This window comes from Giraffa tippelskirchi, chromosome 2 (assembly GCF_054371585.1).
Source record: "Giraffa tippelskirchi isolate mGirTip1 chromosome 2, T2T-mGirTip1v1.2.pri, whole genome shotgun sequence".
Classification (NCBI taxonomy): domain Eukaryota; kingdom Metazoa; phylum Chordata; class Mammalia; order Artiodactyla; family Giraffidae; genus Giraffa; species Giraffa tippelskirchi.
The window spans coordinates 149,507,558-149,520,970 of record NC_137276.1 but is presented as its reverse complement, the minus strand read 5'-3'; the positions used below and the strand labels follow the sequence as shown (position 1 = coordinate 149,520,970).

Below are 13,413 nucleotides of genomic sequence, written 5' to 3'. Positions count from 1 at the left end.
TGATTAAGGAAGGCTTCCAGGAAGTGAAGTTTCAATTCATTTTCAAATCACTGTTCACATAATACTTTTGATTTGGGAGGGGTGGGAATGGTCAACAAGCCTAGAACTCTTGGAACCTGAATATATGCGAGAATTCTCTCTGGAACTTACCCACCAAGTAGTCCTCATTTCCTTTTACTTCTCAGTCCTCTTTTTCTCTTTCACTTTGACTAAGAATGTACTATTTTTCAAAAGACTGCTTCACCCAGAAAACATTTTAGAGAAAGATGTAGTACTACTATAAATAGACAGCACTCAACTCTTTATACTACTTCTGGGTATTTAACCAATGTATAATAGTTGCTGCTATTATTTATTTTCTAAATAGTAAACAAATAACCCAAATAAACAAAGCCAACCAAGCCAGGGTAGAGGAAAACAAGAGACATGTTAGGTTCTCACATCACTGAACAGATAAACAAAGAGAAGTATCTGAGAACTATAAATATATCCAATTTCCTATTTCTCAAATATAAGAAATTTTTATTTAAAGTTAACACTATCACAAATTCTGTAAAACCATTGCTATCTTCTGTAGAATTGCTGGATTGGAAAGAACCATGACTCCCTTGGACACACTCACCTCCAAATCATTTTTACAAGTGAAGAACGCTAAGTTAAATTACCTTCTGTGAAAGCAGCAACCAAAATGTTAGTACTGATAGCTGTCAATAATGGGAGCATTATATAAGCAATAAAGGGGATCATTTTCCAAAGCATCATTCTTGCCAAAGGTGATTTCCCTTGACAGCAATGAATATTTGGTAACATTTTGTATCTTACCATTTATTTAAATTATATAAAATTCGTAAGACTTACATTTAATTTTAACCTGTCAACTCATCATCTCCAGCCACTCAGTACATAGTGATTGCTAACAACAGATTAAGTGGAGCTAAATTAACTGGCAGTATATCATAGACATTCAAATGTTTAGGCAGAAGTGAAAAGCTTTTTCTATAGTTGAATACCAACAGACTGTCCAAATTCTTGTAGTGTACACTATTATCCCAAATACACTACTTGTTATTGGCCAAAACAAACATATTTTTAATAGCACAAGTGTGTTGTTTTTTAATTTTCATCAATTAGCGTTTCAGACTCTGACAAGTAGAATGTGTACAGAATCTTTTCCTAAAGGTAGAAAAGGTGTACTTATATATAAATGGAGCCCAAGGGGCTCAATTTCATTATGGTCAAAAAACTAACGAGACTCAACAGATGACCAAAAAAGTCATAAAAAAATCATTCCCCTAGAAAATTTCAATACTTTACGTTGATGCTTAAACATTTAAGATAATCACTAAGTATAATTTAACATGTGACCAAGATTTCCAACTGCATCTTAAAGGACAGATCACACAGATATAGAGAATATTATTAACAAAGCTATTAAATAACTGATCTCTCAAGTTATAATGCTCATTAACTGCAGCTTCAAAAGCAAAACCTGTTGTCACTTAACTTACAACCCACAGGCACAGCAGTTTTCCTCAAAAGTGTCAAAAACTTAATAGTGAAACCTCCCCTAATATCATCACCATCCTTCTCTTCTGCCCACAGCTTCTTATGACTTCTTACCCTTATTCGAGGTTTTTGCAACTATCACTTTCTCAAAGCCTACTGTGAGGAAGTTTATTACCCTACTGTTAGTCGACTCAAAAACTTTTTCTTCTGCGCCAAACAAAAGAAAACAATTACCACAAATACCTTCTCAAAAAAAGTACAATTTTGATGGATATATGAAGGATAAAAAGACATCAAGCAAATGAAAATATTAAGAAAGAAGCCAAGGGATGAAAAAGCTTAAGAAAAACTGTAATGCCAAACTGTTATTAAAAACAAAATTCCACATAACTTAGAAGGTAAAAGTTATCAGAAAAGGCTAATTTTCAATTAAGTCATCATATGTAATTAAATAACACTTAACATTTAGTAGAAGTACTTACCAACAAGATTCCTAGGAACCTGAATAAAATCCTCGACAAATTCCAAGAAACCTCTAGCCTTTTTTACAGCATCAGCACTCTGCGGGGTAGGGTAGGGGAACAAACATGAAATTCAATCTTGAAGAAACTCCCAATCCACAACAAAAATACAAGAAGGAAAAAAGACATTGAATTATCATGCTCCAGTACAAGATTCTACTCAGATGACCAAAGTGCTATTTCAAGTCAAGTATTCATAAAGTACTTTTCCAAAACGAAGAGTAATCATTAAAGAGCCAGGGAAAAAAGGCTTTTACAATCAAAATGTTAGACATCTCTAAGGTCCCTAAGACATCTGCTGCTGCTGCTGCTAAGTCACTTCAGTCGTGTCCGACTCTGTGCGACCCCATAGACAGTAGCCCACCAGGCTCCTTCGTCCCTGGGATTCTCCAGGCAAGAATACTGGAGTGGGTTGCCATTTCCTTCTCCAGTGCATGAACGTGAAAAGTGAAAGTGAAGTCGCTCAGTCATGTCTGACTCTTCACGACCCCATGGACTGTAGCCTACCAGGCTCCTCCGTCCATGGGGTTTCCCAGTCAAGAGTACTGGAGTGGGGTGCCATTGCCTTCTCTGCCTAAGACATCTAAAACTGTCTAAACAGACATCTTTAAGCTCCTGAGGAAAGTACGAGTTTAACTTACTTATGTTAGTGAAATTTTAACCCCATCCTCAATATATCTGGCCCACACTCCTATGTTGGATTCTCTAGGTGAATATAAAAAAAAACTGTTCATACTGTATGTGCTGTCTGCATTGTTTTCTCCTTCTCAATGTAAGAAATGATTTAAAAGGCTGTTTTTGTAGAGATGCATTTTAAAAATTACCTACTAAATTAAAATTCATTAAAGTTCTTAAGCTCTAAGTTAAAAGATGGGGGAGGGGCAGGTAGTCTTCTCTAAAAGGAATTTATAGTTCTCAGTAACAATTAACTTCCACTTTTAATGTTTGTCCTTTAATAACCATAGATCAGGCATATTGTGTGCTCACTATATCATACACAGCAAAAATTTAAAACCCATATTCAATCTTCATAAACTGTATGGTAAGCACTATTATTATTTCCATTTTACAAGGTGGAAAACTAGGCAGGGGATCTGCGTAACTCTCTCCAAGTCCTCTCAAAGTGGGAGAGACAGAATCCCAATTCAGGCAATATGGCTCCAAAGCCTTTCATCCGAATCACTTTGGTATACTGCCTACTTTACAGGTTTCAGAGGTAAAAATCAGACCTCCAGTCAGCTTTACTATATGACTTAAATGAAACGTCGAGACTTAAAATTATCACACCCAAAAACTCATCTATTTACTCTAATGTGAAGGATGGTCTTAAAGAAGGAAAGCTTGTTTTATTTTTCAGATTATTTTCCTGCCCACACAGCTGTCACAATTAACCAGTGACAAAATATTTAAAATTCAAGGTCTACAAAAGGTTTTATATACTATTTACAGCTGCCAGTGCCTGACATAGTAAGTACTCAAAAAATACTTGAATAAATTATTTGTAATGCACATAAAGCAGAGAAATTCAGAAGCAGTTGATTAAGGAACTTTGGAAAACAGTACACATTAAATATCCAGTAATCTTTCAAGGCCCTGTAATGATATACATTAGCATATTAAAATATTATAATTTAACATATATACTAATATAGTATCTTTAATCTACCTACATGTAACGATAATAGACTTGCAATTTTACACTATTTCACCCAGAAACTAAAATTCCAGGCAACAGTTAATATTCTATAGTAAAATTACCCAACGCGGGGGACAAGCAGCATACCTCTCCGTAGATTCTAAATGTTCCAGTATCTTCATCTAGCTCAATAGCTGTAACTCCAGGAACCTTTCTAGCTTGCTGTATGTTACTACCATGTGTTCCTATCGCCAGGCCCATCAAATCTTCTCTCACAACAAATTCCTCATGAAAAGCTGCTGCAAGTTGCTTTGTGCACTAGTAAGAGAGGAAAATTACTATTATAAAAGATAAAAAAAAATTTTTTGTACACCCATGTTCATAGCATTATTTACAATAGTCAAGAGGAGGAAGCAACCCAAAGGTCCACTGAATGATGAATGGATAAACAAAATGTGATATATGCACACAATCAGAATTACTCAGCCTTAAAAAGTAAATTCTGATACATGCTACAACATGGACAAACATTGAGAACATTATGTTTAGTGAAATAAGCCAGTCACAAAAAGACAAATACTATATGATTCCACTTACAAAAAGGTTATCTAGAGTAGTCAAATTTGTAAAAACAAAGTAGAATGGTGGTGGCCTGGAGCTGGGGGAAAGGGAAATAGGAAGTTGTTTAAATGGACACAGATTCAGTTTTGCAAGATGAAAAGGTTCTGGAGATTAATTGATCAACAGTGTGAATATATTTCTAAATACTATGAACTGCACACTTAAAAATGGTTAGGTTGGTAAATGTTATGTTTATTCTACTACAATTAAAAAAAAGAAAAGGAAAAAAAGAAAAAAAGGTAGTTCATTTGGTCATGTAATGGAAGGGGGGAAGTCTGATCATTCTATTTAATCATGGTCACAGAAAACAGTAATTCTAAAACAATTTTCCAGAATTACTAACACGGGGAGCTCTCCAACTCAAATGATTCCTATTTCAAAACTCATTCACGTATCACTTGTTTGGAAGTTTGAAATTAGTTTAAGGGCACTCATGTACTTGTTCTAAAGATAAACAAAGCTCAATTTCCCTAAGACAGTGTGTAGGAGCACACATGTGTGGGAGGGAGTAGGGGCAACAAATCACCTAATAATGGGACAGTGGAAAGCAGAAGAAAACAGGAGTACCTCAGGACAGAATAGAGAGAAGCAATGACAGGCTCTTTTTTAAAACTACAAGTCATGTGACCGCCTCTCTTCTTACCCAAGAGTTGTTACACTAATGAACTAGTTACTGAGAAAGTGCATTGATTGGTAGCTCACAGGGCAGTAAAAAAAACAGAGTAAAGAACTAGCAATAAAGTTCTACTGGAAATCCCTAGTGAGTTTCTAAGCTCTTTGGCACCATTCAGGCATTTAGCAGCTAAAAGGCTATGTTTGATAAAAGTAATAGAGAAAAGTAATTCTAAGGACACAATAATTCCAGTTATTAGCCATAAAAGTTCCCAAGTTGCCCTACCTAACAGTCGAATAGTCTGAGCCATAGAACTTGAATAATATACTCACGAAACTAAATGAGAAGCACAAAAAACCTTTTACATGTAAACCCACTTACTTCTAAATGCTTAGTGGCCTCTTCATTTCTGGACATAAGCATCAATTTTGTACGAATACTTCGCAAATGCATGTCACTCAAAATATTTACTCTCTTCACAGTTGCTTCACTGGCAGACTATAAACAGATAAGTTACTCATTCAAAAACTTAAACCCTTTTTTTAAGATAATACAAACACAACCTTCCAAATAATGCCTCCCTTGATTTTCATCTATTGTACTCTCCTCACTTAATATGCACTCCCTCCCACAAGTAATCTTACTTGCTTTCTTAATTTCCATATTACTTAGATCTGCTCTTCAAATTATAATGGGGGGAGGAAGGATACAGAATCCAGGATCCCATAGTTAAGAATTTTATGATATAAAGAATGCTGTATTAAGATTTTTCCTCCTTTCTCCAGGAAAGACTTACAAATTAACAATTTTATAACTGCAAAAAATTTTTTCTCCCACATTGTATTCTAATAGTCACCATAAAACAAGTTATCTTTTATCTTTGAAATATTTAATTATAAAATATGTAAAATGTACAGTTTAATAAAGTGAAAAGTATTAGTCATTCAGTCCTGTCTGACTCTTTGCAAACCCCACAGACTGTAGCCTGCCAGGTGCCTCTGTCCATTGAATTCTCCAGGTAAGAATACTGGAGTGGGTTGCCATTCCCTTCTCCAGGGGATCTTCCCCACCAAGGGATTGAACCTGGGTCTCCTGCATTGTAGGCAGATTCACAATATCCATTATACACCTTAAAATACGGAGTTATCTTACCAGTATCATTAGTTGTGTTGTTTCTGGATGGTAAAAAATTCTGCACGCTCCTACCGCTTTCTTAAAATCTTTATGTGCATTTTCATTAGCACACCTAAGGAGAGAGTAATGCACGTGTAAGACCGAAACAGGTTAAATTTAGAGGGCAATTATAATGAAAACTCTGTATTTCATATTGACACCACCCATTAAAAACTTTTGTCCATTAAAAACATTTTCTATCAAAGTTTTAATTGGGTGTTTGGGGTAAAAAAGATTTTTGTAGCACTGAAAAATCCTCTTAATTCACAAAGCAATTCAACAATAAACAAAATTACTCACGCCTCTCTCAAATCCTCAGGAACATCCACTGTGCATTTAAAGAAGGTATTTTTTTTGACAGTTTTATTTTGATTGACAGGCCGAAGTCGTTCAAATGTGACTATTTCATTGTAAGTAGCATCACAAGCAGCATATTCAATGACATAAAACTAAAAGACATCAAAAAACTTTAAAAATCCCATCCAAAAAAAAATAATGAGCTTTAAATGAAGTTCTAATTACTTTGCTTGGCTTAAGAAGTAGACCCTCCCCCTTGTGGCACAAATACTAAGCACAGCTTAGTTACATCAACCTGATTTGCCTAAACTAGATTAGAGGTTCTTACAAGCAAGAACTCTGGTGGTCCTCACATGCTTGCAGTACACCTCTGGAGAGCAGCTTTTTGTTTGCAAATCCAGAACACAAACAGAAATTAATGATCTGATGAATTTTTGAAATACGTGATTATTTCTGAAATAGGCTTTTTAACAACAAAACTAAGAGCTGGAGTAACAGTTACAGAAACCGGGAGTCAACATATTTCCTTGAAAATTAATCACAAGCAAGTTTTAACATCACTTACTTCTCCTTTCATCATTCGAACTTTAGCCAACCACCATCCACATGGTTCTTGATCATTTGCTCTTGAATATACCTGACAGAAAAAAAAATGCCCTTATTCATTTATCCCAAAAGATTAACACTGTAAATAATGACTTTTTCTAAGTGCCAAATTATGTTAAATTCAAGAATCAAAAAATGTCACTGTGAACAAGATGAAACTGCTGCATAAGTGTAATGTAGTAAGAACTATATATGCAGAGGAATCAGACATCAAATTACCAACATTCACTGGATCAGAGAGGAAGCAAAGGAACTCCAGAAAAACATCCACCTCTGTTTCACTGACTATGCTAAAGCCTTTGACTGCATGGATCATAACAAACTGTGGAAAACGCTTAAAGAGATGGGAATACCACATCATCTTACCTGTCTCCTGAGAAACCTGTATGTGGGTCAAGAAGCAACAGGTAGAACCTTATATGGAACTGACTGGTTCAAAATTGGGAAAGGAGTACAACAAGGCCGTTTATTATCACCCTGTTTATTTACCTTATATGCAGAGCACATCATGCAAAATGCCAGGCTGGATGAGTTACAAACTGAAATCAAGACTGCCAGGAGAAATATCAACAACCTCAGATATGCAGATATACCACTCTAGTGGGAGAAAGCAGCGAGGAACTAAGAGCTTCTTGATGAGGGTGAAAGAGGAGAGTGAAAAAGACAACTTAAAATTCAATATTAAAGAAAGTACTGTGGAAAATTCTGAAAGAGATGGGCATCCCAGACCACCTGACCTGCCTCTTGAGAAACCTGTATGCAGGTCAGGAAGCAACAGTTAGAACTCGACATGGAACAACAGATTGGTTCCAAATAGGAAAAGGAGTACATCAAGGCTGTATATTGTCACCCTGCTTATTTAACTTACATGCAGAGTACATCATGAGAAACGTTGGGCTGCAGGAAGCACAAGCTGGAATCAAGATTGCTGGGAGAAATATCAATAACCTCAGATATGCAGATGACATCACCCTTATGGCAGAAAGTGAACAAGAACTAAAGAGCCTCTTGATGAAAGTGAAAGAGGAGAGTGAAAAAGTTGGCTTAAAGCTCAACATTCAGAAAACTAAGATCATGGTATCCAGTCCCATCACTTCATGGCAGATAGATGGGGAAACAGTGGCTGACTTTATTTTTCTGGGCTCCAAAATCGCTGTAGATGGTAATTACAGCCATGAAATTAAAAGACGCTTACTCCTTGGAATGAAAGGTATGACCAACCTAGAAAGCATATTAAAAAGCAGAGACATCACTTTGCCAACAAAGGTTCGTCAAGGCTATGGTTTTTCCAGTGGTCATGTACGGATGTGAGAGTTGGACTATAAAGAAGGCTGAGCACCAAAGAATTGATGCTTTTGAACTGTGGTGTTGGAGAAGACTCTTGAGAGTCCCTTGGACTGCAAGGAGATCCAACCAGTCCATCCTAAAGGAGATCAGTCCTGGGTGTTCATTGGAAGGACTGATGTTGAAGCTGAAACTCCAATACTTTGGCCACCTGATGCAAAGAGCCAACTTATTGGAAAAGACCCTGATACTGGGAAAGATTGAAGGCAGAAGGAGAAGGTGGCGACAGAGGATGAGATGATTGGATGGCATCACTGATTAAGTGGACATGAGTTTAAGCAAACTCTGGGAGATGGTGAGGGACAGGGAAGCCTGGTGTGCTGCAACCCATGGGGTCGCACAACTTGGCGACTGAACAACGTATATGCTTAAATTTTAACTACTGAAAAATAGAATTGAACCTGTTTGGGCAATTTGGTGCCCTGAAAATTGAACTTCAAATTCATGAAAGTTTAGTCTAGTGCAAGTGTCAGTCACTCAGTCGTGTCCAACTCTTTGTGACACCATGGACTGTAGCCCGACCAGCTCCTGTGTCCACAGAATTCTCCAGGCAACAATACTGGAGTGGGTAGCCATTCCCTTTTCCAAGGGATCTTCCCAACCCAAGGACTATACCCAGGTCTCCTCTATTGCAGACAGATACTTTATCATCTGAGCCACCAGGGAAGTCCCAAATTTATGAGTGTCTAATAAACATAAATAAGTATTATTATAAAGAAATGTTTCTTACAAGACAGTTTCACATAGTGTAAAGCACACGTCTTTATGCTTCTGTCAACACTGTTCATCTTTGAGCAGGGCATTCTGATGATTTATGTATCAGAGTGAGGATAAGGTAGAACTTTCATAAGATGTATTTTACATCTGCTATCAGTGTTGATAAAATGCTGAAATTAAGAACTGTTTTTAGAAAGTGATAAACCCTATTTTAAAATTCTTTCAAGGTATCACATTCAAATCTAAGGAACTTAGATGTACCAAAGTCTGTGATTAGTCACTCAGTTGTGTCTGACTCTTGTGACCCCATGAACTGTAGCCCATCAGGCTCCTCCCTTCATGGGGATTCTCCAGGCAAGAATACTACAGCCGGCTGCCAAGCCCTCCTCCAGAGGATCTTCCCAACCCAGCTCTCCCGCATTGCAGATTCTTTACCATCTGAGCCACCAAGGTCTAGCTAACAACAAAAACATTATTTAGTCCATCTAGCAGAGTAAGTTATCTTACAAAACCACCTATCCAAAAAAAAAAAACCCAAAACCCTGCTATCTTATATACTCTGCAATAATCAAGTGTTTCAAAATATAATAGATTAGAAAAGTTTCCATTGAGGATTAGAGATGTTTCTTATGACACAGCAGCTTGATATATTTTCAATACATGGAAAATGAGGTGGGTAAGGGAAGGCTGGGAAAAGATGGCTAAGAAACACCCACAAAATCTTGATTAAACTAAGGCTGCCCCTACACGGGTGGGTGGAGATATCTACCCATCAATACATGTTAACAGCCGTTTGTGAAATAATGCAAACAACTACTGATAGGCAAATAGTTTTGGAAAAGTCTAAAGCTTCTATCAAGATGATGTGAAAGTAACCTTGGAAGTGGTAGAATTACTGGAACTAAAAATAAATAAGTCAAAATTTCATGTTCAACTTTAATGTATACCATGGTTAGATAAAAGCTATGAGGGGAAAAAAAGCATATTTACCACAAACCTCCAGTGAACTCAATTTTAGCTTCTGCATTTATTATATATCTATTTCAGGACTCTATCCTTTCTTACAGATCTTCCAAAAAAATAAGACACTTCACCTTTTTTTTAGAATAGAATAAAACTCATGACAGTTACTATATGTATTCAGGGAAAAAATGAAAGTGTTAGTCACTTAGTTGTGTTTGACTCTTTATGACTCTGTGGTCTGTAGCCTGCCAGGCTCCCCTCATGGAATTCTCCAGGCAAGAAAATTTCCTTCTCCAGGGGATCTTCCCAACCCAGGGATTGAATCCAGGTCTCCTGCATTGCAGGCAGATTTTTTACCACTAGCGCCACCTGGGAAGTCCGTTCTTACAGATCTTCCAAAAAAATAAAACACTTTACCTTTTTTTAGAATGGAATAAAACTCATTGCAGTTATTATATGTATCCAGTGAGCCCTTACATAAACCTAAGGTAGATTTCAGGAACTTTATTTTTCCTGTATCCTAAATATTCAATACTTTGCTATCTTTTTTGATAGCAAAGAAAAAGAAAAAGAAAGAAAGAAAAGATAGAAAGAAAAAGATGATAAATGCACAAAATGCAATGGATTAGTCAATCCAATTGGTTAAATATGAAGTGGTGTAATTATAGCACAAAGATGACAATACTCGGGCTTCCCTGGTGGCTCAGCAGTAAAGAATGTGCCTGCCAATGCAGGAGACATGGGTTTGATCCCTGGTCTGGGAAGATCCCCCACACACTGTGGAGCAACTAAGCCCATGTGTCTCAACTACTGAGCACACGTGCTGCAACTGCTGAGGTCTGTGTGCCTGGAGCCTGTGCTCCACAACAAGAGAAGACACTGCAATGAGAAGGCGATGCACCACAATTAGAGTAGCCCCCTGCTCACCACAACTAGAGAAAAGTCCAAGCAGCAATGAAGACCCAGCACAACCAAAAAATAAATAAATAAATAAATAATTTTTAAAAATGACAATACTCAATTCCAGTGATCCCCAACCTTTTGGTACCAGGGACGGGTCTCGTGGAAGACAATTTTTCCACAGACTGGGAGTAAGGGGGAAGGTTTTGGATGATTCCAGTGCATTACATTTAGTGTGCACTTTATTATTATTACATCAGCTCTACCTCAGATTACCAGGTATTAAATCCCAGAGGTTGGGGACCCCCACGTCAATAAAATTAGAAGCCATCAAAAATTCCAAAATACAACTGACCCTTGAACAACAAAAGGGTTAGGGGCTCACTCATCCTTTATGGGGTTGAAAATCAAGTGTTAACATAGCCACCCTTCTATATACAGTTCCACATCTGCAAACTCAACCAACCACTGATCATGTAGTATGGCCATATTTTCTATGAAAATATGAAAACAATCGGAGTGGGAATTCCATGATGGTCCAGTAGTTAAGACTTAACACTTTCAGTGCCAAGGGCCCAGGGAGTTCAATCTCTGGTCAGGGAACTAAGATCCCACAAGATGTTGGGGGTAGGGTGGGCAGGGGTGGAGTGGATGTGTGTAGGATCTGAGTTTAAACAGACTCATGAAGATCAAACTCATGTTGTTCAAGTGTCAACTGCATTCTAACCTAAATGCATTGATGCATTCTGATAATTCCAGGGTTAAGATGAAAAAGAAGATAAACTAGAACTTACAGAGACAGACTTTAAATTTGGTATCAGTATTTATTACAAGATGTGTATGTTCTGGGTTTATAAATGATAGCTGATGAGCAGTAAATAATACACAGAAAACTTTGCTCATTTTAGGTATGTATGTGCTAAGTCACTTCAGTCACATCTGACTCTCTGTGACCCTATGGACTGTAGCCTGCCAGGCTCCTCTGTCCAAGGGATTCCCCAGGCAAGAATACTGGAGTGGGTTGCCATGCCCTCCTTCAGAGGATCTTCCCAACCTAGGGATCGAACCCAAGTCTCTTAAGTCTCCTGCATTAGCAGGCGGGTTCTTTACTGCCACCAAGGAAGACCCGTTGTCTTAAACCCTATGTTTAAATGCTTATTAAAATATCTAATAATGCTGATCTTCACCACCCTTTTATTCTTACTTCTGTAAATTTATATGTAAAATGACTTTAAAATGGTCCATTAGACCCAAATGGTAAATTATGACTCTTTTCCCTAGTATGAGAATTAAAAAAACAAAAAGAAAACTTTGAGAACAGAAGTGCCCTTTCCAACTAGTACCTTAGAAAGGCAGTTCAGCTAAACAGACTAATGTATCTCTTGATCTATAGAGGATGGCTGCCTCAAGCTTGAATGCTGAAAAATGGTTCTTAAAAACACCTGTTCTATTTCTGTTTTCACCAAAGAATAACTGTCTAGAATGACTTCTATGTAATTTTACCTACAAAAAAAGAGAATAAATCACTGTGGACTGCCTTGCAGCTTTCTCATTACATTTTATTCATCTCTGTAAACTTCATTAATAACTGTATCCCTGAAAGACAAAGCCACTCTCATAAAGCCAAATGAATCTAAGTTCCTGGGGTGTGAATCAAGGTTCTATGAATTTGTCTCCACTTCAGTGCTGTGAGTCAAATCACATCCTTCACAAAATGAACAGTGTACTCAACACAATAAAAACTCATTTTAAAAACTCAGCATTAAAAACGTGTCCTAGTGTACTATGCCCAAAATGCTGATTACTGGATTTATTTATGACTATGTTGTTGGAGTAAGAGCACCTCATAGAAATTCCCTTACTTCAGATTTCAATTCACTTAAATCTCCAAACTACCCCAAAGAAGCATTTCAAACTCTAAGGCAAGGCAATGGCCCTCATTTCTGTAATATTTTAAGTTTCTTCAAATCGAAGAAAGAGCTTTAGAAAAGCAGAAGACTAAGGGGTGCCCATGAGACACCTAAAAACACAATAGTAACCACACTGAAGAAAGTTAGCTTCATGGAATAATAACTTCCAAAAGTCTATACTATACAATTCAGTACTCTTTCTACCAAATTAATTCAAGTCAAACCTTATTGGCCTCCAAATTCTAGCACACAACCAAATTATGACTTAAATAGCATTCCATTCCGGATCCTAATGTGATCAACTTTTCATTCAAGTTAATAATGTTCAACAAGGCTTTTCAAAGTTATAATCAAACAGAAATAATGTGAAAACCGAAGTAGAGAATTTTTTACCAGTTTTTATCAAGTTCTAAATGATGTCAAGCATCAAATTGAATCTTAATCATAATGACCTATTTACAACTACATGAAAAACATTTGTTGACTACTGTTCACATCCATCTCATTACAATCTATGAATAGAAAATGTACATTAGGAAAGCAAACTTAACATCTAGAAAACACTAATGTGCTTTATCTACTTACACAACAGTTATTACTTCATTA

General features: G+C 36.9%; 1 protein-coding gene across 23 annotated transcripts in view; it reads right to left on the bottom strand.

The window, feature by feature from the left end:
* Window positions 1–13,413, bottom strand: part of FXR1 (FMR1 autosomal homolog 1) — a 68,452-nt gene that overhangs the window by 20,646 nt on the left and 34,393 nt on the right. For all 23 annotated transcript variants that reach the window (XM_081571072.1, XM_081571076.1, XM_081571078.1 and 20 more), the window contains exons 4-9: window positions 6,933–7,004; window positions 6,371–6,519; window positions 6,050–6,143; window positions 5,279–5,395; window positions 3,811–3,981; window positions 1,989–2,067 (exon numbers count right to left, since the gene is read on the bottom strand). In XM_081571072.1, coding sequence (XP_081427198.1) covers window positions 1,989–2,067; window positions 3,811–3,981; window positions 5,279–5,395; window positions 6,050–6,143; window positions 6,371–6,519; window positions 6,933–7,004 — 682 coding nt within the window. The remainder of the gene's footprint in view (window positions 1–1,988; window positions 2,068–3,810; window positions 3,982–5,278; window positions 5,396–6,049; window positions 6,144–6,370; window positions 6,520–6,932; window positions 7,005–13,413) is intronic.